The sequence below is a fragment of the Myotis daubentonii genome, chromosome 3 (genome assembly GCF_963259705.1).
Source record: "Myotis daubentonii chromosome 3, mMyoDau2.1, whole genome shotgun sequence".
NCBI lineage: Eukaryota > Metazoa > Chordata > Mammalia > Chiroptera > Vespertilionidae > Myotis > Myotis daubentonii.
In genome coordinates this window covers 6,894,247-6,920,807 of record NC_081842.1, presented here as the reverse complement: position 1 = coordinate 6,920,807, position 26,561 = coordinate 6,894,247, and the positions used below count along the sequence as shown (strand labels likewise).

At 55.2% G+C, this 26,561-nt stretch overlaps 1 protein-coding gene across 3 annotated transcripts in view; it reads left to right on the top strand.

Annotated features, from left to right (window-relative positions):
* The first annotated feature begins 10,327 nt into the window (after positions 1-10,327).
* The window catches only part of C2CD2 (C2 calcium dependent domain containing 2), a 50,192-nt gene continuing 33,958 nt past the window's right edge, over positions 10,328-26,561 (top strand). The window contains exons 1-3 of one of the 3 annotated variants that reach the window (XM_059686513.1): positions 10,885-10,968; positions 11,252-11,384; positions 20,240-20,338. In XM_059686513.1, the coding sequence (XP_059542496.1) occupies positions 11,328-11,384; positions 20,240-20,338 (156 nt within the window). In that variant the 5' untranslated portion in view covers positions 10,885-10,968; positions 11,252-11,327. Of the gene's footprint in view, positions 10,969-11,251; positions 11,385-20,239; positions 20,339-26,561 lie in introns of all 3 variants that reach the window. The other 2 variants (XM_059686510.1, XM_059686512.1) reach the window with 2 other exon arrangements.

Here is a 26,561-nt window from a genome sequence, read left to right as displayed (position 1 = left end):
TCTGACCAGGCCCTGCCTTCATTTCCAAACTCATCTCAGGCCAACCAAACCTGCTACCATCTATCCAGATCCAGCCAGAACCACCAGCACAGCGGGGGGTGCTTCCTGGCCTTTGAACCTGAGGTCTAGAGTGCCTGTCCCTCCCACCCCCATTTCCTCTTCAACCTTGTTTGCTTCTGCTCACACTCAAGGCCCAGGTCAACTGCCCCTTAGTAGAGTTAGGGCTCTCCTTCCTCTGTTCCCCCCTGGCTTTGTGAAACACCCCTGTTTGGTGTCTAATGGTTTGGGGGTAACCTTGTCTGTCCCACTAGTCCGCCATGAGCCCCTCAGGGAGGCCTTACCCGGCTCCCCAAGGAACAGCAGTTTCCCCCCGCCCCGGGTGGTCTATTTTTGGAAGCGATTCCAGGGAACAGGTGGGGGCTGGGAAGAGCAAGACAGGGGAGATGCTGTGGGCACCAGGCCTTCCTGCCCAATCCTCTGCGCTCAGGTGGAGAGGCCTCTGAGGGGAGACACCGAGAAGGCAGTGTTTGCCCTTCATCTCCTGTCACCACTGCTCAAGGCTTGTCCACGAGCCTATTGATGCCTGTCGTTTCAAGGTTTACCTGTGTTCCAGAATGTTGTGACAGTCCCATGTGGAGGCGACAAAGACACCCAGGGCAGCGACACCTGGTGCCACCGAGGCAAAGTGCTGCCAGGCTCCCCCGGGCACAGCTGGGTGCCAGGGCGGAGTTGAGGCAAGTGGGTCGGAAGGATTGGAAGTGGAGACTGCAGCTCCTCAGGGTGGCTCAGGCCTGGGACGCAGCACCTGGCACAGCGCAGGCTGCGAGCCCAAGGGATGCTGAATGAGCGAAGGCACAGACAAGTGAATGAAAATAAATATCCTCATTTTCGTTGTGCATTTGGTTGTCAGAACGATAACCCAACACATATTCATGGTAAGAGGCCTCTGGTTTGGAGAACCAGCCTCAGGAAGGGAGGCTGAGGGTCCAGGCCACGGTTGGTGACTGTCCTGTACCACCTCTAACCAGGCCGCAACCAGCGCTCACCCCCATTTCTTGAGTGAAGTCTTTGACGTCATACTGATACTGATCAAATTTACAGACCAAATCAAAGCTGGAAGAATACGGAATCGACCATGGGCAAGGCCACAGTTAAAAAGAAAAAACCTAGTGGGCACCCGAGAAAGAACGGCTGTGCCAGTCTACATTATGCAAGTTAGGGTGGGTTAATCCACCAGGTTAGCAAGTTAGGGTGGGTTAACATGCTGGGTTAGGAAGTTAGGGTGTGTTAATATGCTGGGTTAGGAAGTTAGGATGGGTTAATATGCCGGGTTAGGAAGTTAAGATGGGTTAATAGACCCAGATTAGTAAATTAGGGTGGGTTAATATGCAGGGGTAGGAAGTTAGGATGGGTTAATATTGTGGGCGAAAGGGGCCACATGCTAACCTGACAAGCTCAGGGGAAGCCTGCATGACAGTCTTGCAAACTCAGTGACCTAAAGTAACCACAAAGGATGGTCTGAAATTAAACTTTAACTAAAAGCAATTATGGTGGGTAGTTACATCCTAGGCCGGTATCTTCACTGACTAGGTCAACCTTTACCTTAACTGAGCCTATCTGTCTTTTTGCATCTATAATAACATAACCTTGAAATGTCTGGGTAACTTGTGACTTCCCTTTTTCTGGACCCCCTGGGGCATAACCTAATGTGCTGGGTGCCAGGACAGATACCACAAATTCCTTCATTATCATGTTAATTGTTCCTGCACCCACCTAAGTATGTGTCCATCATTTTACTTTTTATCCAATCCCAGGGGTCCCCCCTCCCCCGCCCCCACTTTGCTTTCTCCCGCCTCTCTGGTCTATCACCAATGGATTTCATGTAACCCACCCAAGTCCCTTTTCTTTGATTTCAATGTATAAATACTGATGTAACCCGCCATTCTCTGGAACATTATCTCAACTCATTGAGGTTCTGCTTCCCGGCATATGTGGACAGTTTGGCTCAAACTCACAAAAATTCTTTACAGGTTTCTATGGTTTTTTATGTTAACAATATACCCAGGTAGGTAAGTTAGGATGGGTTAATATACCCAGGTTAGTAAGTTAGGATGGGTTAATATGCACCAGGTAACTAGTTAGGGTGGATTAATGAGATTCTGAAATCCCATTAACTCTTCTCTGCGTCAGACATCAAGAAACACCTTCGAAAGTACATGAGAAACAACGTCATGGCTGTGTCCAGGAAGGCCAGCCTGGGGTGGCAGCTGCAAGGGATGCAAAGATGATGACACTGCCTGGCAGGGGGCTTGGCGGATGCCCCGTGTTCCCAGCCTAACACCCCCTTTTACTAGTACAGGAGTGTTTGCATGCATTCCTGCGATCATGCAGTTAGAACAAAAGCAGACCAGCTTCCCCGACATCACCCTTTAGTCCCGGCACGTTCTTTTTCTGGTTTCCCTTGGAATGTGGGATCTCATTCCGCCTGTTCCCCATCATCTGCAACCCAGAGCTTTAAATGCTGCTCTCTGGTGACCAAGGCCACCAGCCTGCCCGGCTGATCTGCCCTAGAGCCGGGGGGGGGGGGGGGGGGGGGGGGGGGGGGCACATGCCGGAAATCACCTGGCCCTCCCTTTCCTGTGCCTGTAGGGGAGGTCCTGAGGGCCCCTAGGGCTCAGGGAAGCTTGGCCTCCGATTGGAAAGGCTGCTGGTGTGGCCCTCGCTTTCCTAGACGTGAGGGGACAGGGCGGTTCCCGGGGCAGCTGGTTTCCCTCTCGCTGGGCGGAGAAGCACGGAGTTAACACGATCGACACGAAGGACCTAGGCATTTTGAACACAAACACAAGGCAGAATCATCACGTGCTCACACAAACAGCGAGGGCGGGGTGCAGAGGGACCTTTTTCTCCCCCTGAGACCCATCAGTGGCCTCCTTCCTGTCACCTGGGGAAGAGCCTGGCGGGCAAGGGCGGGGCTGCTCCCCTGCTGAGAGCTCCTGGCTTCATTGCTGTGGCTCCTTAACTCATGGAGAACCAGAGTGACCTGGATGGGGAAGGGAACTGGGGTTCCAGGTGGTGTCTCCTGCTCTGCTGGCTCCTTCCTCCCTGGGCTCGGGCTCAGCAGGGCTCTCTGAGAGGGAGCTGGCAGAGCTTCCAAAGGTGACTCTGCCAGGAAATGATGCATCGAGGCAATGCTGGTGACCTCACCTGTGCACAGGACAGTCACACCCCCCGACCCTGAGTGGCCTGGTTGGAGGGCGGGGTGGCTCCATCAGAATCGGTGAGAAATGAAACTGCAGTGAGTGCGTGTGTCAACTCACTTGGATCCCACAGGGACGTGCTGCAGGCAGGGAAGCCGGGGCTCAGGTGTCCCTGGGGAGTGTCCTTTACAGGGATTCTCGCAAAGTGCTGGGCAAGCAGAAGGCATCCGTGTTTTTCTCTCTTAATCACTAGATCAGTTGTTTCCAGGCTTTGGTATTTTCCGAACCAGCAGAACTGTTCCCTCTGTCTCCCTGGACAGCCTGGCGAGCCAGGGCAGTAGATAATAATCCTTTGTAATGAGCACATTAATTATTTGCAGGAAGGTGGCTACTGCTGGGCTATTTTTAGAGCCCTTTCATTGTAGTTTCCTTTAGCTCTTCAAGAGGCTAAATATCCCTGCAGATATTTAGTTGATTCTATCCTTGTGCCCAGCAAGGCTTAAAAAAAAAAAAAATGACACATAACACCAAGGACAATCTTAGGCCCAAACGTTACTCACTCGGAATGTGCCTGGCGGGGGCCCCACAGTGGGTGCTGAGCTCTGACCTTCCCTTCTGCTCACAGGGCTTGGCTGAGCCATCCATCAAGCCTGCGTTATTCTCAAGTCGGCACAGGAATGGCCAAACCCATGGCACTCAACAGGCGCCTCCCGCAGGATCTGAGAAGCCTGGAGCAGCGCCCCTGCCCCTCCGTGTGCCCAGGGGTCCGGCCCCAGCAAGAGGGTCCCACAGCAGCCACCCTCCGTTGGAGCCGCCAATGCAGCCACAGCCAAGTCCCAACAAGGGGGGAGGGGGGTTGGGGGGGGGCTGGCAACCTGTCTTCCGTGCCTTCATCTCTCTCCTCCTCAGCATGCTCTCCCGCCAGCCCCCTCCCCACAACCCCACCCCCCCACCACCAAAGGAATCCCCACAACCTCAGCATCTACACGGCAGACACATCTGATTCCAACAGTGGGAGCTCGGGGATCAGTAGACAAGGGCAGGGCCAGCACTCTTTATGTCGGGGAAAACATACAATTTAGGTGCCTGCCTCCTTGAAGGAGCTTCTTCGACATATAGAAAATACGAGGTTAAGTATTTTCATTCATCAGGCCGATCCCAGCCTGGGGTGCAGGCAAAATTGCCAAACCACCTCGCTGTTGGGCAATCATTTGGGAGGCCTCACTGAGCCACCTGGAGGGGAGGGAGGCTGCCATCTGGGTCACATTCCTCCGCCTGCCTGGCGTGGGCACTGAGTTGCAGGGGCCACGCCATAGGGTGGCTCAGGGCAGGCTCTTGGCAGACGGGCTGGCCCGCAGCAGGCTGGCAGCCCTGCCTGTGACCCTGCCTGCCACCACTCTGCAGCACGGCATGACTCAGGCTCCTCACGGTGAGATGTGAGGGCACCTGTTGGCTGTTCACTCTTTTTAAAATATGTATCTTTATTAATTTCAGAGAGGAAGGAAGAGAGAGAGAGAGAGAGAGAGAGAGAGAGAGAGAAAGAGAAACATCAATGATGAGAGAGAACTATTGTTCGGCTGCCTCTTGCACGCCCCACACTGGGGACCGAGCCCACAACCCAGGTATGTGTCCTGACCGGCAATCGAACCGTGACCTCCTGATTCATAGGTCGACGCTCATCCACTGAGGCCTGCCGGTGGTTGTTCCCTCTTAGGGTGGGATGAGCCTGGAGGGCCCTCCTTGGGGCACATGCAGGGTGGCCATCTGATCCCCCGGCCATCTCCAGGGCAGGCACTGGGGTGGGACTCATCTCTCTTACTCAGAAAAGGCTTGGGACTCAGCAAAAGTTCCACACACGTCCCTGGAGTGAACCCTAGGGAACTTCCTTCCCCTCGGCTGTGAAAGACTTTGTGTCTCCTGGACTTGAGAACACAAAAGGCAATTCATCTTCTTAGACAGGTCTCTGCCCCAGGGCAGGAGAAATGCGACCCCTTCATTTCCACCTTGTAACATGTTTGTCTTTTCAGTAGGATCTGTTAGCTTTACAAAATTCCATCTGGGTCAGCGTTCCCCTGGGGTCAGACTCTGTCTGCCACTTTCCCGCTGTGTGGCCTGGGACAAGGGACTCAGCCTCTCTGAACTCAGCTTCCTCACCTTTAAATGCCATCCTCCGCGTGCAGCCATGAAAACTGAGTGAGCCCAGCAAGTCCAACTCTGTCTGTTACACACAGCCATGACTTCTGTGCCCGACTGCCCACCTCTCGGGGTGCACCTGTGGGAGCCCCCACCACAGGGACGTGCAGCGATGCTGCTGGGAAAAGGAACTTGCTGGAGGGTGACTTCCGTCTCTATCCCAGGCCCTCTGCCAGGGTCAGCTGGCTGTGGTCCAGCCTCAGGCTGGGGCTCTTGCTCCCGGCCCTTCTCATGCTGTGCTGGGGGGGGTCTGCGTTATGCAGACGGTAGCTTTTCTCTGAGGAAGGCACCATGAGCAAAGTCTCAGTAAGTCACGCAAATGATCAGCAGGACCATTCCAGGCCCCCATGGAGCCTTCTGGGTCAGGGCCCGGCTCTGACCACAGGTGACCTTTGACTGGGTTTCGGGCTCCCCCAGCCCACCCGAGGGCATGACAGGAAACTGACCCAAAGCACCCGAGCCTCCGGACTGTGGAAATGACTAAGCCCGTGCCATTGCCGCCAAGGGGATTGGGTCAAATGTCCACACGGGCCCACTGCTGAGGGCACAGAGCCAAATCTTAAAAGCATTTTGCTAACAGGAAATTCTCGGAATGTCTCCCCTCAGGGGCCACGGGAGGAAGCAGGCCATTTGTACTTACAGGTCGTCTGTCCATCCCAGGTCATCCATCAAAGCCCTGCCGGGGCCCAGGGCTCAGGGCCGTCAGGGCATCGGGCATAACTCGGTGGTTCAAGCTCTCACCACCACCACCAGCCTCGTCGTCACCCTCGTCGTGCAAACTGCTGCAGAGCAAAGAAGCTCCTCCGCCCGGTTAGAGACGAACGACAAACTCCCTGGGCCCCTCCTTTCCTCTTTCAGAAATTTACAATAATTTATTGGAAAGACTTTTTTAATCAGATTGGTTGGGGTGACATTGGTCACCATGAACATGTAGGTTTCAGGTGTGGGTTTCTATGCTACCAGATGTGTATATTGCACCATGTGCCCACCTCCCAAAGTCAAATCTTCTCCTTCGCCATGTATTAGGACCCCTTTCTCCCCTCACCCCTTCCCTCTGGCAACCACCAATTTCATTGTAAATTTAACAAAATTTTGAACAAATATTTATGCATACATCCCGATGTTTGCTAAGTATTTTTATAAACTCCTAAGGATATCTGATTCAATGGTAATGACTAATTTCGAGTATTAATAAGTATTACTTTGATTATGGATATGAAGCATCAATAACGCTGGACATCTTTATAAATTTTTAAAAATGCAGCATCATCACAGCATCTCCTGGGCCGGGGTGGGGAAGACGTTCAAATCCTTCCATTCTGGATGCATCAATGAGGCCCCCAGAGATGGGTGACTGGGCGAAGCACCCTGCACGCAATACTTGTCCACACGAAGAGCATTTTAGAAACATTCAAAAATGAAAATTAGAGCAACGGAGCACTAACTCCTGTGGCCTGTGCTCCAATCTCACAGCCAGTTACCGAAGAATATGCTGAAGAGGAACTTGGAAGTAGAGTTTCTGCTGTTTCCTCCCCCTCCCCCTGGACCCCACCTGGTCTAAGGTTCAGCGTGATGCCTTCTGGAATATTCCAGGAAGGTGGCTGCTTCTGGTGGGTCCTGTAGGTTGATGTGCAGATGAGTTCCTTGGGCCCTGGCGAGCTGGTTCCATCACCACCACCTCAGCCTAAGAGCCAGGATAGGGGCAACGGCCAGCGCCCAGACCCCCTGGCACCCCCCACCTGCTCCCAGACACCCAATGGGAGCACATTGGAGGATTCGAAGCGTGGGTTTCTTCTGGGGGTGTCAACATCAGCCAACAGCCTCTGCCGAGCAGAGCATGGAGGGCCCGGCTCTGCGGAAGGAGGGTGGGCGAGAACCAGAGTCACTCTTGGGCTCCTTGGGTGGGAGGGATGGCGGGTGGAGGAGAGGGCAGTGGGCGAGGAGCAGGCAATGTCACCACGTGAGGGGAAAGTGCTGCCCTCAGAGAGCTGAGCCGACCAGGGCCCTCCATGCCCTGGGTGAACGGGACTGGGAGCCTGTGACGCCAGGCTGGGAGCAGAAGGGAGGACGGTCTGGTGTTTTCCATAGATGTATTCCTCGTCCATATCTTGCCGCATTTTTCCTGTAAGTCCAGGCCATCCCTTATTCTCTCTCTACTTGGTTCTGCGCAGAAGTAATTCGATACCTGAATGTGTACATTCCTTTGTAAACATTCCAAACCGGAGGTGTTTGTTAGTTTATAGTTTGTTACAAGCCTCTCAATGAGCCAGGGGTTAGCATGCCTTAGAGACACGGGGTGAGGAAGGAGACTGGTTCCACCAGTCACCCAGGGCGGGCCCTCTCGTACCTGCCAACATGGCTAACAGCCGTGCGCACGTGTGCGCATGGACTCATGCTGCAATAGGGAGACGGACAGTCCGAGGTTTCCCGCATCCCTGGATTTTGGCAAGGAGGCCAGTGGGACTTGAATTATTCAACTGCATAGGTCTGGCTGCAGATTGAAAATAATTAGAGGCTTGCTTCAAATAAGAAGAGATTCCCAGCCCAGCCAGTGTGGCTCAATGGTTGAGTACCCACCTATGGACCAGGAGGTCACGGTTCAATTCCCGGTTGGGGCACATGCCTGGGTTGTAGGGGGCATGTAGGAGCCAGCTGATCAATGATTCTCTCTCATCATTGATGTTTCTAGCTCTCTCTCCCTCTCCCTTCCTCTCTGAAATCAATAAAAATATATATATTTTTAAAATATATTTTATTGATTTTTTACAGAGAGGAAGGGAGAGAGATAGTTAGAAACATCGATGAGAGAGAAACATTGATCAGCTGCCTCCTGCACATCTCCTACTGGGGATATGCCCGCAACCAAGGTACATGCCCTTGACCGGAATCGAACCTGGGACCTTTCAGTCCGCAGGCTGACGCTCTATCCACTGAGCCAAACCGGTTTTGGCAATAAAAATATTTTTTAAAAGAAATTTATTAAGAAAGGGAGAGCCCATTCCCGCAACCCTTAAGGACCTGGGAGCTGAAGAGACAGCTAGTGTTTAATGACCAGGTGACTTGTAGAAAGCTCATAGGATCATTTTAGTTCCACTTTCTAATATCAGACCCGCCTAGTGACGGTTGGTTCTCCCCTGCCCAGCTCACCTGGGCAACCCGATGATTTCAGCTCCCTGCCAGCTTCCTGTTCTGTTCCCCACAAGGACTCTCAGTCCAGCTGCCTCCCAATACCTTCCTTCTCAGAGAAGATCGGGGCTCTCAGATGTAAACTTCTTTTGCCCTCCACTGCTCTCGGCCCACAATTTCAAACTCAGTCTCATTTCCTGGCTTCCAGCCTCTAAGCGAGGGATCCCCTCGCCTGTGAGGGCCCCGCCAAACCCTTCTCATGGACCCTGGGGTTACCCTCTAGCTAAACTCGCTTCCCCTCCACTTCCTTCCAACCTTGCCTCCTCTACCTGCTGCTTGGAGTGATATTTACAAAATGCAATTTTTTTTCAGTCTGTGCTTCAGATAGTGTGTTGCTTCTCCTTTTCAGTGGCTCAATCTACTACCCATAGCTTACTTAGGTGCTCTAGTTGCAACCCCACCCCATCCCTCACTGCCTCCAGCCATCACACATCCCCTTGCACTCTCTGCCTCAGGGGTGCAAAGCTACATGCAGGCCTCAGGGCCTTTGCGCGCGCGCGCAGCGCGCGCGCGCGCGCGCGCACGCACACGCGCACACACACACACACACACACACACACACACACCAACCTCCCCCTTCCTAGGTGGCACTTCACTCCTCTTTAATACTTGGTATCCAGGGCAGATTCATCATCATACCTGTGGTTCTCTTTGCTCTACTGTTCCAGGGATTTTGCATAATAGGTGACAATAAATGCCACTGGCCTATGAACCAGATTGAGATCCTAATCTCTGACCTGCCAAACTAGCCAGCTTTCTTAGCAAACTTCCCCTGAGCCTGGTTCTAAGGCTTCTACTCTCTCTACTCAGCCCCGTGGCAGGAAGGGGCCCAGGGGGAACCAGTGAGGACCCCCCTGCTGCAGTGGCAGAGCCAGAATCACCACTAGCTTACCCACCAGACTGACCCATCAGCAGACCCTGGCTAGGTCAGAAGGCTGTGCTCATTCAGGTCTAGCCAACCCAATTCAAGGTCAAATCCCCTTCCTCCAGCTACAGAATACACCAGGGAGTCATTATTATATTACCTTAGGCCCTGGAGAATCTTAGGCTGGTGTTTCGCAGCATTTCCTAATGATGGGGCTCACTGCAAGGTGAGAGGCGCACACGCTTAACAAACAACACACCCACTTGAAGATGGCGAGCCTTCAGGCCCTCCTGGCTTTGGGGTGCGGAGTCACGGATTTTTAGGGACTTTCCAAGTATGTTAACACCAGGCACCATCTTGCTGGTGGGCAGATGGTGACCCTAGAAATCACCTTTCCACACGCGAAGGCGCGCATGGGCGTGCGCACACGCACACATGCACACGCACACACGCACACGCACACATGCACACGCACGCGCGCGCGCACAGGGAAGGCCAGACAGCCGGCCCCACCGTCTCCCTGGAATCCCGCTGACTAATTGGAAAGTCCCGCGCCCCGCGCTGTCGCGTCGCCACGCCGGGAGCATGTCAGCGCTGGAGAGAGCCGCGCCGGGCGTGCCCAGCAGGGCCACCGCGCTGCCGCGGCCCGGGGTCCGCAGGAAGTCGCGGGAAGGGGCTGGTGTTGCACGCACGTGGCGGGGCGGGAGTCCCGGATCGTGGCAGGAGACGTGTCCACCGGGACCCGGGGGCGCGGGGCCTTTAAGGGGGCGAGGACCGCCCGAGCGCCCGCGACCCTGGCCCCGCCCCCGAGGCCTGGCCCCGCCCCCTTCCCCGCCCCCGGCCGCAGCCTCTCCGGCCACTGCTGGGCAGCGGGCGGGACGCCGGGGGCGGTGCGCGCAGGAGGAAGCGCGCTGGGCCGCGGCCCGGGATCTGCCCAGACGCCGAGTCGGGAACGCCGGTCGCCGCGTCCCCATTGCCAGGTGCGCGGGGTTGGGGGCGCAGTCCCCGGCGGTGGTTGCCGCGCGCGGGCCGGCTTTTCCTCCCGCTCGCCCCGCCCGGCCTCCAGGCTCCCTGCTCCCGGCCCCGCGTCCCGGGCCCGCTCCGCCCGCCGCCCAGATCAGCCTGCTACGCCCCTCCACGCCCCCCGGCCGGCCGCGCGCGGGGTGATGTCCTGATCTCGCCGCCGCGGGCTCTGCGTCCCGCCCGGGCCGCCCTGGGAAGTTGGGCGAGGCGCGCCGGGTATGCGCCATCACCATGTCCCGCCTGGACGCGTGGCTCGGTGAAGTCCAGTGGCTGGTCTTGGTGTCGCTCTTCGTCGTGGCCTTGGGCACCGTGGGCCTGTACCTGGCGCAGTGGGCGCTGGCCAGGGCGCGAGCTCGGCCCCCGCGGCGGGCGGCGCAGCCGGCCGAGGACCTGCGCCCGGAGTCGGACGTGCTGCTCTCCTGGATTCTGAGGCTGAACAGCTGGAGGAGCCAGTGGCAGGCCGCCTGGGTGGCCGCCCTGAACCAGGAGGCCAGGCGGAAAGGGGTGAGTTTCTGGGAGGGCGTGGTGGTGCCGCGGGGCCGGGTGCGGCTGCCGGCGGGGTGCGGGCTGGCGCGCGGAGCTCTCCTCTGGAGCCTCCCACAGCCCTTGGCTGATCCTGAGGGCGCCTTCCCTGTGGGAGGGGACCCTTGAAAGTTTGGAGAAAGACCCTGGAGTGCGGACCATCCTGGATGGGGAGTCAAGACTAAGTGACTGAACCTTATTCGCCCCAGAGGAGGCGTGTCTGGCTGTTGGAGAGACTTGTCAGAGGGGCCCATTCCCCTTCTAGCTCATAGCAGCCCTTCCCGGAGTCCCCGGTGGATTCTGGTTCCCAGCTGGACACTTTCGGCCTTTGTACCTGATGTATGAATACCTGTGACCCAAACATGCTTCCATCTCGAGAGCTGGATTTCACCAACGATGTACGTCTAAGAGTTTGCTCGCATTCCCTGGCGTATAAAATTCGTGACCATTGAGAGCCAGCCGCTTCCAGACATTGTACTGGGGGCTTTAGGTGCACAGGTCATGTGACTGCTCACAACTCCTGGGTCTGTCATCACTTTATAGATAGGAGCTGAGGCCAGAGAGGTTAAGGAACCCACCCAAGGTCACACAGCCTGTGCTGGGCCCAGCTGGGATTGGACTCCAGCCACCTCCTGCCCCAAACAAAACGTAGGGGCTTGTGACCCACCTGCTGCCGCGCGCTCCCGTGGTTTTGTTTCTTCCAGGGTTAAGGACGTGGTGGCTTATTTTTACTCTTAAGACATCGTAGTTTAATGCCAGATTCCTGGCGTCTCCTATTTCTGGGCATCCCCGTAGGAACTGGGGCCTGGTGGGATCGGGAGGTGCCTCCCAGCCTTGGCCCGTCCTCCTTGCTTTCATGGTCCTGCAGCTGCTTGTGCAGCTCAGTGGAGAAGCCTGGGGCCTTGCTTTGGACATAGGGAAGGCAGTGGGCCTGTTCCAGAGCCGCCCGGGCCTGGTCTTTGCACCAGGGTTTAAAAAACAAGAAAACTTTGCATATAAATGGCCATCCATCCAACAACTTGAAAGACTGACCCTGTTCTGAACTATTGAAAACGAATTGTACCTTTTGGATGAAAAAAAAGACTTCAAGGTCAGTTGACTGCCAGCTGTCATGGTGCCTAGAAAATGTGCCCCTGCCGTTCAGAGCTGGACGTCTCCTGGCCAGGGACACCACCCCAGTTCTTGTGGGAGCCCTAACGCCATGTGGCCTCCCACCTGGGAGCACACCAGGTGCTGTCATTGACCCCTGATTGAGCTGGTGTCACAGGCCAGGTTCGGGGGCTGAGTGAGTCCACCTTGGTTGGTGGTGTGAGCAGGTGTGAGCCTTGTCCCTGCTCCCTTTAATATTCAGGGGAGCGTTGGGTGCGTGATCTGGCGGACCTGGAGGAGTTTCAGGCACGGAGGCGGGACCCTACCTCGGATGTGTGCGTTGGGGTAGCCCTGCTTAACCCGTTCTGCCTCGTTTCCTGGCATTTCTCGATTGGCTCCAGAAAATAGGATTGCCTTAGACACTGCTTCCAGGTTGCTCTTGCGCCCGGGGTGTTGCAAGTTCCTCCTGGAATACCTGGTTGGTCAGGTAAGGCTGAGAACCTTGAAGGAACTGGAGGTTTTGAAAGAAAACGTTTCACCCAGTCCCCTGACTCTGTGGGAGCAGGGGGAGCTCTGTTCAGGGAGTGGAGACAGGCATCTGGCTGGTTTGCCTTCTCTCTGTTCTGTCTGCTGCTGACCATGCACTGCAGCGTCAGGACCTCCATGTTTCCACACTCCTGCCAGGCAGGCGCCCTGATGTACGGGGTTCGAGCTCAGAGCATGGCAGAGACCTCCCAGACAGTTTGGGTGGCTGTGGATTGCATCTGCTTGTGCTCCCTGTGCCTGCGAGTGTTGCTGGATTTGAATTGGAAGGTGTTGCAGGAAGATAGGATCTGGGGAACTCCCGGCTACAGACTTGTCACACACCCTCCCTGTCCTCCCCCACCACTGTTGCAGCACTGATGACAACAAGGGTGAGCAGGCTGGTGTCTCTGGTGGCTGTCCTGACCCGGCAGCCCGCCCTGCAGTTCATCATTGCCCATTGCCCTCCCTCCAACTCGATTCCCACTAATCCCAGATTAGGGCTGACACTCCATGGCAGAGAGGCCCGGGGAGCCAGAGCCCTGCCCTGGCTGGGGAGGAAACCACTTCTCAGCCAGTCCCTGGGGGTTGGGGGCACCCTGGAAGCCACAATCATATCCAGCGTCTTCGTGAAAGGTGGAATTCTCTATCGAATGGAGACGGTAACTCTTGAATTCTGTCTTACCCCAACTTTGCATTTTAAGACCAGAAGGAATCCTAAACTCTTCTAGCAAAGCCCCTTTCTTCTGCAGAGGGGAGACTGAGTTCCATGAGGTGGAGAGACATGCCAGGGTTGACCCAGATCCTGGTTCAGGTCCGCTGCGGGCAGGAAATTCGAAGTTGAGACCTACATGATCCTTTTCATGGAGGCCCAGCAAGAAAGGATAAAACGTTTGATTGCTTAATGAACCATCCCTAGCTGTGGGGCTCCTTTCTCCCGGGACCTGAGGCTTGAGCACTAACCCGTGGAGCCTCCTTTGACTCTGAGTGACCCATGGCCATGGCAGTGCAGGTCCCTCCTGTCGGACGGCCCTGTGGTTCTGACCCTTACTCCGAAACTATTTTTAAATTAGACAGGATGGTGAGTTGGAGAGACAGAGAGGAAACCATGGCTGCTCTGCCAGCTGGCCGGCCAGATGCCAGGTGTGCGGGGAGCACAGGTGACTTGCCTAGAGAGCTTGGAAAAAATGCACATGCCTTCCCCCTGCAGTTCGGACTTAGCAGGTTGGCAGGGGTGAGGGTGCACACTGTAGGTTTCACAATTTCCCCAAGCTGGCTTCTTCTCACAGTGAGAGGCTGCCAGCTACACGCCAGACCCTAGGGCAGCGGTTCTCAACCTGTGGGTCATGACCCCTTTGGCGGTCGAACGATCCTTTCACAGGGGCCGCCTAAGACCATCCTGCATATCAGATATTTACATGACGATTCATAACAGCAGCAACATGACAGTTATGAAGTAGCCACGAAAATAATTTTATGGTTGGGTCACACCATGAGGAACTGTATTGAAAGGGCCAGAAGGTTGAGAACCACTGCCCTAGGCCAACTATCCGTCATTCACCCCACAGCACCTCTCCACTCTGGCGTCCCAAACACCCAGTTCCAATTGATCTGATCACAGTTCAGTCATGAGGACAAGCAGCCTAGAACTGCCTCAGTCACTGACTTGGGACGAACACCTCTTGTCCAAAAGCAGCCGCTGAGGCTTTCCCTTTAGTTCCCCTGCGTAACTGTGACATTTACAAAATGGTTTGCCATGACAGTTACCCCAGCGATGGTCCACACCCCGGACACCCACCTGGGAAGCTCTGGGTTGCGAGCTCTGCTGGTGAGCTGGACGGCGCTTCCCGGCCCAGGTGGGTGCCCACACGTTGTGAGTATTGACCCCGGAGTGGGGGCCGCCTTTTGGACTTGTCCAGCCGTGGGCCACCCTGAAGCCGTTGGTTTCTTTGGTCCTTTGCCCCAGGGTTTTTTTCAGAGGGATGTTCTAGGTGCAGGGGACCAAGGTTCTGGGACAATCTGTGGTTTTCCGAAGAAAACAGGAAAGATGCTGTGTGAACCTAACTTGTAGATGAGCTTCAGCAATTTAAAAAGGAAACCAAGTGATAAGACTTCAGAGTTTTCCTATTACGTAATGAGCTCCGAGCGGTGATCACAAAAATCCAAACTCCTGGCCAGCGACAGAGGCCACGCTGTAAGAGGTCAGTTGGCAAGGATGTGAAGGCAGCCTTGGATAAGGGACCTGACCGGGCCCCTGCCTGCACCCTCCACCCCAAACCGGTCTCCTTTCTGTTCCGTGAACATATTCCCTTTGTCTCAAATACTTAACCTTTCTCTTCTTTAACTTCTATAAAGCTTTCAGAAGACCCCTATCCTCCCATTTGCCAGGTTGCTGCCCCACCCCCACCCCAGCAGCCTGTGCTTGTCCCAAATAGCATTGGCACCTGGTGCTCACTGGTGTCTCATGGAATTGTCAGCTAGTCCGGAGCCCTGTCTGCCCAGGCACAGCCCACCCGGCGCCCAGCACAAGGCTGGCTCACAGCAGTGGGTGTGGGGGGTGGGATGAATGGCAGGGCCTGTTAGAAACTTGTCGCCGGTGGGGAGAAACAGTGGCCATGAGCATCACCCCCTCTGGACACAGGCCTTCCCTGCTTGGGAGCCAGCCATGCCTGGGCAACACAAGCTGTTTAATGTGCTTTGTTTTCACTTCTAAAGAATCAACATTAAAGGAGGCTCACTGGTGACTTTGCAAATTGTCCGCGTGAAACCCAGGAGTAGGCGCCGGTTCAGGTTGTTCCCTGCGCTCACCCATTCTCCCAACCTGACCAGGGCTCAGAGGCAGGAAGAGTGGGTGTAGCGTTCACTAAAATGCAGCCGAAGCTAACCTGACTCCCGTCGTGGGCTGCTGAGTTGGGAGGGGACTTCTTGAGCCGCTTGGAAGAACTGTGCTCACTGCTCAGGCTGAAAGCTCTGGGGCTGTGTGACCTGGGGCAAGTCCTGGCCTCTCTGTGCTTCATTTGGAGAAGAGGGTAGGTTTGGGTGCAATCTGAAAAAGAGAATCCACTCTGGATGAGATGAGATCGTCATGAGGCATTTAGTAAATAGCGTCAATAAAGGTGGGCTGCTTTCTTGTAAAGTCTCTTTTAAAAAAACATGATTTTTAAATTGCTCTTAGATTTACAGAAAAGCAGCAAAAATAATTTAGCCGAGTCGGCATGGCGTCGACCTATGAACTAGGAGGTCACAGTTCGATTCCTGGTCAGAGCATATGCCCGGGTTGCAGGCTTGATCCTCGGTGTGGGGCGTGCAGGAGGCAGCCAGTCGATGATTCTCTCTCATTATTGATGTTTCTATCTCTCTCTCTCTCTCTCTCTCTCCCTTCCTCTCTGAAATTTATAAAAATATTTTTAAAAATAATTCAGAGTTTCCATGTATTCCTCACTCAGCCTCACATAACCATAGCATAGTGATCAGAACCAAGAAATTAACATTGGTACAATGTTACTGTAATTTATAATAAAATGATATTAACATTGTAACAGGACAAGAAATTAACATCGGCACAATGTTACTATAACTCATGATACAATGATGTTAACATTGTAACAGGACAAGAAATTAACATTGGCACCATGTTACTATAATTCACAGTACAGTGATATTAACATAAACAGTATAAAGACATCAATAGTGGCACAATGTTACTGTAACTCATGGTACAATGATGTTAACATTGTAACAGGACAAGAAATTAACATTGGCACCATGTTACTGTAATTCACGGTACAATGATATTAACGTTGTAAACAGTATAAGACATTAGCATTGGCAATGGTCTGTAACCACTGAAGCCCTTATATGAATTCCACAGCTTTTCCACCAGGATCCTCTCTCGTTCCAGGGTCCCATCCAGGCCCACATGGCATTAAGTTGTTGCTTCTCCTTAGTCTCCTGCAGTCTTGAACAGTTTCGTATTCTTTCTTTGTTTTTCACAACCTTGATAAGTCTGAAGGACATTGATTATTCTTTTGCCAAAGGTCCCTCAAATTTGGTGTTTTTAGATGATTGGACTGAGGCTATACAAACTGCAGAAGTGATGTTCCCCTTTCCATATACTAAAGCACAGGGTTCGTGATGTCATTGTGACTTCCTGCTGGAGCCTTGATCCCTTGGTAAAGGTGGTTTGTCTTCTATCTTATGGGCCCTCTTATATCATTCCCTCTGAGGTTAAACATCTCGTGGAGATACTCTGAGACTGTACACATCCTGTTACCCCTCACACTTTGCTCGCGGACTCGGGCATCCCTCTGTGTGACGGGTCTGCAACAGTTACTTCTGGGGAGTTTGCTTAATGATGTTTGTTTTGTTTTCATCTCTCCTACATTTATTCATTGGAATTCCACTGCAAGAAAGGGCTGCCGCTTCTCCTCCATCCATATATTTAGTTGGTTATTTCCATCAGGGTGGACTCACGGTGATTTATTTTATTCTGTGCATTATAATCCAACACTCGCTGTTGGCTGTGTTGTTTCACTGACTGTTGTTTGGCCACGGGCAGCCCTGTTAGTAGCAGCCTTTGTGTTCTGCCATCAAGACAGAAAGATATGTGTGTGTATATATTTAGCACTTCCTTCCTTCATGGCTCCACAGATGTTTTTTCCCTAGACTCATCTTGTGTTTTCCCTCTTCCGGCCCTGGATTCAGCCCCTTCTCCAGGCAGCCCCGATTCCTGCTTTTGGAGAAGGGTTTAGGAACCGAGATCCGGGGTCGTTACTGCCGGGGTCTCATTGCTTCCAGACTTTTTTAGTGGACAGAGCTAGGAAATGTATGTGTGTACACCAACACACTCACCCACATGTCTGCATTCCTCTTTCTGTCTGTATCTTCAAAACCATGACTTTATACGGATCCCCTGGCCTCCAGGTCAACAGCACAGAGTTCATTTTATCTTCCCCTTTCCGTGTTTTTAACTTCCTTCTCCAGGAGGGAGGCATCGGGTACTCGTTGTCTGGAACATATTTATTTACCTGGTGAGTTCTGGCATCCACCTAGAGTAGTTTCTGAATTGCCGACCTGTACCCCTGCGAGACACACATTTACTGCCGAGGTTATGGCATTTATCTGCGGTCAGGGCATTGTTTCCCAAAGTGTCTTAGGTTAGAGCTGTGTTTCCCCGCCCCTTCGGGGGTTATGATATTCACTGGTAATGAATGCAGTCAGGTCGGTGTGCTAGTGTTGGGGTTCCATCGGGGGCTCCTCCCACATCCTGGTTATTAAAGAGAGAATCCGTCTTTACCCAGTGATCTGGGAGGCCACCCTTGTCCCCTCTAAGTTTGCTCCTGTGTCTGGGGCTGTTTGGGACGTCCTGTTCCTGTCCACTGGTGTTTGTGCAGCGGTCCACACAGCTTGAAATGCGCAGGGTCTGCAGCGGGTGCTGATGTTGGCAGGGCTCAGCCCCTCGTGCTTTCCTTGTTCAGTGTTTCCCTGGCGATTCCCAGGTGGACGTAAAGTCTGGCGCTGGCCTAAGCGGGGCTGTCTGCTCACGGACAGTACGGGACGTGTGGCAGTTTGCGGTTGGGTGTCGTACACACGCTTGCCTTCCTAAAGCTCGAGGATAGGCAGTTGGAAAGGAAAAGGGAACCTGTGTCCTTGTTTTGACTTAATTCCTGTCCTTGGTGAGACCACCTTTGACATGAACTTTCCTGGTAGGATCTTTCCAGGGTTTTAATCCATGAGGGGCCTGCCATAGGGAAGAGGCTGTGGACGGCCCCCCCCTGATGCCCAGGGCAGGAGCCTGCGTCCAGGCTGCTCACGGCCGGCCGGCAGCCCTGCTCTGCAGCCTGGGACAGAAGGTGCATTGTTTCCCTCGAGCTGTCCGGCAGCTGTCACCACTCCTGCTGACGGGTGGCTTCCCTGCCTGGCACTGCGCTCCGTGCTGGAGGCTGTTCTCTCAGCCGGACGACCCCGTACTCGGACCCATGTCATCCCCAGGCTCGTGGCCTCCCCCTGGCCAGCAGGCCACACCAAAACAAGCACAGCCTGGAGGGCGTCCGCCGAGCAGCCCGGGACTGTGACTTCATCGCTCTTGGGGAGGAGGTTTCATTCTCCTCCCATGATTTTTGGGGGGTGAGATCGGTGTTGCTGAAACAGGGCGAGGTTAGAAGCATGGGATTGGAAGTGTTCTGTGCCTGTTAGCTTTCCTTTGCGTCCTGGGGGATTCTTAAGAAGTAGCCCCCGATGAGGACATGGCCTGCTCGTGTGGGCTGTGCCTGCCAGCAGAGCTTGGGCGTCTTTTGCAGAATTTTGTTTCCCCACCCCGATCGTGTCTTGTAGCTGGAACCAGCTCACCACGCAGAGAGTCTCTGAGGTAGATAGAAAGTGGAGGGAAGGTGTGGGGTGGAAGTTTCTCTTGCAGCCAATCAGAACTTCCTTGGCCACGATACACGTCAGTCAGGAAGCAGTTTAGGAAGAGTTTCATGCCAGATTGTGTTGTTGGCATAAGTGTTTGGCCTCTCGAGATAATTTATTTTATTTATTATTATTTTAAATATTTCTTATTGACTTTTTTTTTTTTTAAAGAGGGAGGAAGGAAGGGGAATAGAGAGAAACATAGATGATGAGAGAGTGTCATTGATTGGTTGCCTCCTGCACACCCCACACTGGGAAGCGATGCCGCAACCCGGGCATGTACCCTGACCGGGAATCGAACCTGCGACCTCTTGGTTCATGGGTTGACACTCAGCCACGGAACCACGCCGACTGAGCGCGAGAGAATTTATTTTAAAAAGGACAAGCCCTGGTTTGTTCTTTCATAAAACATCAGTCTTGTTGCCTTGGGGGTCATATTAATTGAATTGCACATCTCACACGATCAGAGTTTTAATTGCAAGAACCTAAATGGACGTAGGCTGACAAGCCCGGGGAGTTTACTGGAAGGGTGCAGAGGGTGCACAGAGCTGAAGGCTGGGTTCAACCGGGAGCCCTGGGGGCAGGAGCTGGCAGCTCTGAGGTCTGCAAGGCACAGCCACCAGCCTGGCTCATTGCCAGCCAAGGAGTCCCAAATTCCAGGGAGAGGTGGCCGCCCCAAGAGTTCCTGCCCACCCACCCTTGGGCGGTGGGAAAGGAGAAGGGGGCACCTTAGGTGCAATGCCAGGGACCAGGAAGAAGGAGCTCTCTACAAACAGGGCTCTCACCAGAGGAAGGGAGGACACAGCCCTGGCACCCGCTGTGTGTGGCCAGACGCTGTGCTAGAGCCGCAGACCCACAGGCCAGCGTGGGCACCCCCACCCCCTGCAGAGCCTACGTTTCCTTACACCGTGAGCCTGAGCACTCAGAACGCCCCTCACCGTCTTCATCGTTAGATTTGCCCTTGTTCCTGGGAGTCTCTGCTTCCCATCCTTGTCCCATAACTGAACCTGCCCCTGAGCGGGAGCCAGCCTGAGCTGGCACACAGGTGCATGCACAGGTGTGTGCACTGGCTGATAATTGACCTTTGCTACTGCTTAGAAGCCCAGGTTAACTGAAAGGAGCCCTGTTACGTTTTCTTGGATGTGCAGAGCTTTTCTAGCAGAAGCCTGACTTCCTCTAAAAAGCAGGCATCGCCGCTCTGCCCGCGTCTCCTCACTGCGCTTCTCTCTTCCAGGGCCCGCTGTCCCTGTCCTTCGAGGAGGACCCGCAGCAGCCGCCCCTGGAGCTGGCGGTGCAGCAAGTCTCCAGTGCAGCCCGGTCGGCCCAGGAGAAGGTGAGCTGGGTGCGGTCCCCTGTGAAGGGCCTCTCATCTAAAGCTGATGGGGGTAGTTTATTCTGTCTGAGAATTATTTGAAAACGTAGACGCCTTCCATGAAGAACATCTGCTCATCAGCTGGTGGATGGAGACATGAAACGTGGTATAGCCGTACAATAGGATATTGTGCAGCCTGTAAAGGAATGAATCTCTGACATGCCACGACGCATGAGCCTTGAAGACGTTATGCTCAGTGAAAGAAGCCAGACACAAAAGATCACTTATTGCAGGATTCCTTCTGTATGAAGCGTCCAGGATAGAACAATCAGTAGAGACAGAAAGTAGACCCGTGGTCGCCAGGGCTGGGTGGGGAAATGGGGGTGACCGCTGTGGGTACGGGGTTTCCTTGGGGGGTGATGAAAATGTTCTATCGGTGATACTAGGCATACAACTCTGGGAAGCGTATTTTAAAAACATTTAATTCTACAGTTTAAGTGGGTGAATTATATGGTATGTGAACTTATATGTGTATGTGTACATATGTATATATTCTGCAATATGACATATAGATTTGAGCCATTTAGATAGTGTGGAGAGTTCATTTTACAGTTGCTAACCACTCACAAGCTGAAATGACTTACCAGACTCGTCAAATACCATAAATAATTTTATTGATTTTTTTAAAAACGCAAAGTGTCTGTAAAACATCCCAAAGAACCACATCCACTTAAAAGCGTGCCACGCGGCAGCCAGCCGGGGGAAGGGACACCTTTTGTGACCCCAGGTCGATAGGCAGAGCGCTGCTGGCCCGGGACGCCCGCCCGCCCGCCCGCGTGTACCTCCCCCCGTCTCAGCGGGAGTGTTGTTCGTGCATTTGTGAAGAACATTCACCGCTGTGTGTGCAGGTTTACAGCCAGCTTTCTCTGTAGAGGGCGCGGCAGTTCTGAGAGCCCGGGTGGACTTACGTAGCTCTGTTCACGGGCTTCAATACGGTCAGGGCTCTGGACGGCCGGCAGCTTCCTCCTCCGTCCTCTGCTCACGGGGCCTTAGGCGGTTCTCTCTCTGTCACAAGTGCAGCAGCTGCATGAGCCTGACTGTGCGCAGGGTCCTAACCCTCAGCCAGGCGTGGGACTGAGGGTGGGGGTGGGGGGTGCGGTCAAGCTGTGGGTACGCGGAGTTTTCCAGAACTGGTCCCCAAAGTGCTGTTGCAGCCGACTCTGCCCACAGCACAGGAGAGCGCCTTCCCCTCCCCTGGCCAAGGCACTCACACGGTGGTACAGTCCTGGAGCCAGTGTGGGGAGCCTCTGGAAGGTTTTGGGGTGACAGGAGGCAACCCGCGGCAACAACGCAGGCTGCTGAGTCCGGCATGGCCCACAGCGCTGGGAGGGGCCGGGTGAGCAGGGGGCACAGGCGGGCACTGAGGCGCAGACCCCCGCAGGCCTGGCCTCCTGGAGGCCGCGGCGTGGGCACTGCCTCCCGGTGCAGCGTGCGCCCTCACTATTACAGGCATGTCGGGGCCGGTCCCTTTGTGGTGGGCAGTTCTGTTTGCTGTTCTCTGCCACTGGCCCAGCTAAGAGAGGAGCAGAGCGTCCGGGCTGGCCCGCAGGTGCAGGGAGGAGCAGACCGGGAGCAGCCGTCGGGCATTGTCGAAGGTCTGGCTCTGGTGCCAGGGGAAGTGGACGGTGAAAGTTCGTTTGCTTTAATACAGTTGCAGCACGATGCGTGCCCGTGAGGAAGTGCACAGCCGCTCAGCGGTGCAGACACTCCTTCTTTAAAGTCTGTGCCGAGCCCTCCTCCCTCGGCTCCCTGGGCTGGGACCGCTGACCGCTGTCCACAGGGGCCCTGGAGGCTCCCTGCCGACCACAGGCAGACGGAAGAGTGCGCACACGGTCCTGTTTTGTTTTGCAATTATCTTCATGTTCTTGACGATTATGTTCGTGGCCAGGCAGGGAAATGAGCCTTGTCATTGCCTCGTGCTGTGGCTAGTACTGTCCCCCTCGGACAAGCTGGCCAGCGGTTGGGTGACAGGCGCCCGGGGCCCTGCACAGTGTGGGGAAGCGGGTCTGGTGGTGTCGTGTGTTGCAGTAACGCTTGGCAGCCGGGGTCCTGTGCACGCCCACCCGTGGGGACGCCCTGCGGGATCTGCCTGGCTCCTGGGAAGCTGGGCGGGACTCGCCGGGCATGTGGCTCCTGCACGGCCTTTGCCACTCTTGGACGAGCAGCGTGGCTGAGCTGGGCACATGTCAGGGCGTCCTTTTGCAAAGGGATCGAGCCAGACTAATCGGAGTTTCTCCTGTAATGCGTCTCCGGTGGGAGGTTCCTTAATCTGTGCATTAAATGGAGGGGAGCACACAGGAGCTGTGACACTGTGGGGCTGGACGCCAGTGGGCTGTCCTTCTCCTTTTAGGATCTGACCTACGCACGTGACCCTCCCCCCACTTAGATGGAACCTGTGTCCGCATCGTCATGTTCTCTCTGCTCAGCATCGTTCTTGAGAAGGAAAAAGACCAACAGACCCCGAAGCCCACAAACACATGTTACGAAGGAAATACAGCTGTGATTTCACGGACACGGCCCGCCCCTCCTAGGCTCCCCCCCCCCCCGCCCCCACAGTGTCAGGCTGTATCTTTCTCGTCTCTCTGACTCGGCGCCGACGTGGACCTGTGGATGGCATTGGAGCTAATGACGGAGACCAGCCTGCCTGGGCCGGGGTCTGGTGTGCAGTTGCATCTCTGGTCACTTAGCCGAGAGCAGGGGCTCTGGCCAGCCTTCGGAGCATCTTCCTGACTGTGTTTGGTCTCGAGTCTCCCTGCGGGCCCCTCAGGAACAGAATCTGGCCCGCCTGCTCTCCGGGTGCCCTGTGGGTGGACTTTCTCCTGTGGCCCCCTAAAGACCCTCACGGCCTTTGCAAATATCTGGCTCATCAGCAAACCCACCTCAGCGTCCTGCACAGAGACGGGGTCTCGCTGAGAGCGGTTGGGGTCCCCTTGCAGGACCGGTGAGAGGTGGGGAGCCCACACCCGCAGCCTTGGCTGGGCCGGGGCAGCCTGAACTGTGTACCCTTCAGTGTGGGGTTTTCCTTCTACCCAGCGACCACCTCTCCAACGTCCTGGACGCCAGCTGGGTGCCCAACAGTTCAGTCCCATTTCAGCACTGACTGGTGCCCCACAAGTCTGTGTTCACGTCAGGCGCCAGTCCCAAATCAGGGGCCCCATACTCTGACCGATCGGCTGTAAAGTCAGGGGGTCCCACTTCTCCTCAGGTCCGATAATTTGCTGGAACAGCTCACAGAACCCAGTTTGTAATACAGGACGCGGCTCGGGAAGCGCCGAGGGCAGAGAAGCGCGGGGCCAGGTGTGGGGAGGGGCGCAGGCTTCCATCTCTCTCTGCGTGCACCGCCCTCCCTGCACCCCGACCCACAGCTCCCTGCGCCCCTTGTGGAGGGGCGCTGATGGAGGTTCCATGGCGTGGGCAGGACTGATGACATCACTGGCCGTTGGTGATTGAATCCAACCTCCAGCCCCTCTCCCCTCCCGGTTGGCCTGGTTCCGTCTTGCTGGACACCAGCCCTCTCCTGAAGCTGTGTAGGGGCCCCAGCCACCAGCACCAAAACACACCTTGTCACTCGGCAGGTTCCGGGGGTTTTAGGATCAGGGTCCCAGGACCTGGGGTCAAAGGGCAGCTGTTTGTACCACAGGCCGCGGCCCTGCAGAGCTTGTGGCCTTTCCCTGGGGAAGTCTCCCTGCGGGGCCTGAGCTTGCCTGGCCGGTGGGGCATCTTCTCAGGCAGGCACATACTCCCCCCAGGCCTCCCAGGCCCGTGGAGAGGGACCCCTCCCTGTGGGGTGCTGCTGGGAGCCGTCACCTGCACCCCCCCCCAGGACCCCCTCTGCCTCCTGCCCAGGCTGACAAGCACCAGGGGCTCTTCTCTTCTCCCCGATTGTGGTCACGCTCTTACCCAGAGCAGCGCGCTTCCACCTACCTTCTCATTCCTCACGTCCTGGGAGAGGCTCGCTCTAGAATGCGTGACCCAGAAAAAGGCCTCCTCTATTGCGATATTGCCAGTGGCCTAGGAGCCAGCGCATCCTCCGCACGATGCGGCCACAGCCCTTCCCGGCACGTCCCTGGGCTCCCAAGTCCCACGCGGCTCCGTGCGGGCGTGAGGCCCACGAGCCCACGGGGAGATGCCTGCGCGGGGATCGGCATCCGGGGGTTTGCGCTGTGACAGGCACTTCGCTGAGACAGCCGTGCACTTACTTCTCTTGTGCCAGGGGCAGGCTACGTGTCTCTGAACGCAGCCGGTGTTAGGAAAGCTGGCCAGTGAGCATGCGGGGAGCAACCTTTCGAGACCGGCAGGGTTGTTGGCTTTCTTGGTGTGAGGCCAGGTGCCGTGTGGAAAGCATTACGTAGCTTTGATTTCCAGGCCGTTTGTAAACAAATAGAGGCTTCTAATTAATGAGCAGCTGTGGTTAGAGTGTTAGATCCTGGCATCACCCACCCAGCATGGGGCGTGGCTGTGAGGCCGGGAGACACTGGTTGGACGGGGCTTGTTTTGGGTGCTTCCTTCTCTCCTCGGCCGCAGGTGCTGTCTGTACGTAGGAACCCCTCCCTGCAGGAAGGTGAGGGCGCCAGCCTGTGCACCCCCGGCACGACGCCTGCCCTGTCGTCACTCGTGATGCTGATGCTATCAGGTGTGACCAGCCCTGGGCGCTGGGCGTGTGCTCATTCATACTGCGCTCAACACCTCCGCCCCAGTGAGTGTCATGCCCACTGTTCAGAGGAGAAAAGCAAGGCAGAGAGCCTGAGTCACTTGGCCAAGGTCGCGGAGAGCTACTCAGGTGCAGAGGCTGGGTTTGAACCCCCGTCGGCCCCCAGAAATGAGCTCCGACCGCTGCACTTCGCACACAGCGCACCGGGACTGTTCTTTTTGCATTTTTTAGTGCTGTTTCCCTGAAGCCCTCACTCCCACTCTCACCAGAAAAGAGACAACAAAGATAAGGAAAGGACTGAAAGGCACTAACCAGCCTTTGCTCCCATAAAGCCAGAGCGACACAGGATTGGGCCATGGCCTGGGATTTCCCCCAGAACCGGTCCGCATTGAATGCTGGGGAACCCCACGGCCGGCTCTGGGTGTGTATCGTGTCCTGTGAGCACATGATGTTCGCACTAAGCCTGCCTGTTACACATTTACATACAGAAACATACTCCGCAGGCTTTCTGGAGGCCCCTCTGCTCTCTTTCCAGGCCTCATGGGGCCCCTTGGTTTGCAAAGGTAGCCAGGTTCAAAGTTGTTCATGTTTGTCTCTGTCGTTCAGGGGTGGGGGGACATCTGGCCCGCGGGCCATATAAGGCCCGAGAAATCATTTGGTCTGGCCCTGCGTAGGCATTAGGGGTGAGTGAATTAAACGCTTGACCAAATATAGCAGGCTGATTTTTAATGATAGTTGATAATTCCGTATGGCCCTCGAGTGATGTTATAAATATCCAGATGGCCCTTGGCGGGAGAAAGGCCCCCCACCCCTGCTGCAGTGGCAAAGAAGATGCTTGCCTGACCTTTTCTTGTTGTTGCTGCTGCTTTGTATGGCTTGAAGTTCCAGGTACTCCATTAACCTGGCATTTATGCTAAAATGCCAAGGTTCTGAAATGTCGAACTGGGTCTTTCCAGGGGCAGGCAGAGATTACTCCTGCAGGGCCGTCCGTTTGGGGGACAGTGTTCAGGATCCTGAGCTCCGTAGCCGTCGGATAGGGCCTGACCTCACCCGGAGAAGACAGGGTGAGAGCACCCACGGGCTGTTGAACACAGAGCTTGGGCGTGAGGGTGGGTGTGGCGGAGTGACCCGGCCCAGACCCAGCCGGAAAAAGACCCAGGTCCTTGCCCTTCATCTTAAAGGAAATGTCTCGCGTGTGTTTCTTTATACAGAGTCGATGAAGGAGAACGTCATGTTCACCTGTTTTGAGGCTGAAGAAAGTGCACAGGAAAGCGTGTTACGTAGTGAGAATGCCTCCTGGAAGCGTAGTGTTACGGAAAGCCTCCTTGTTCCTTGTAAAGTATCCCAACAAGAGAAGGGACGGAGACTGCGGCGGGGGGCAGGGTGTCAGAGCCCGGATTGTCCCAGGCACACCCCCGGAACCTTACCCAGCATCCCTTGGGCTTGGCTGCCCTCTTGTTTCCAGCATTTTCCCTCTCAGTCCACCGGGAGAGCTGCATACAAAAGTCCACCTTCACCCGCATATTGTGAACG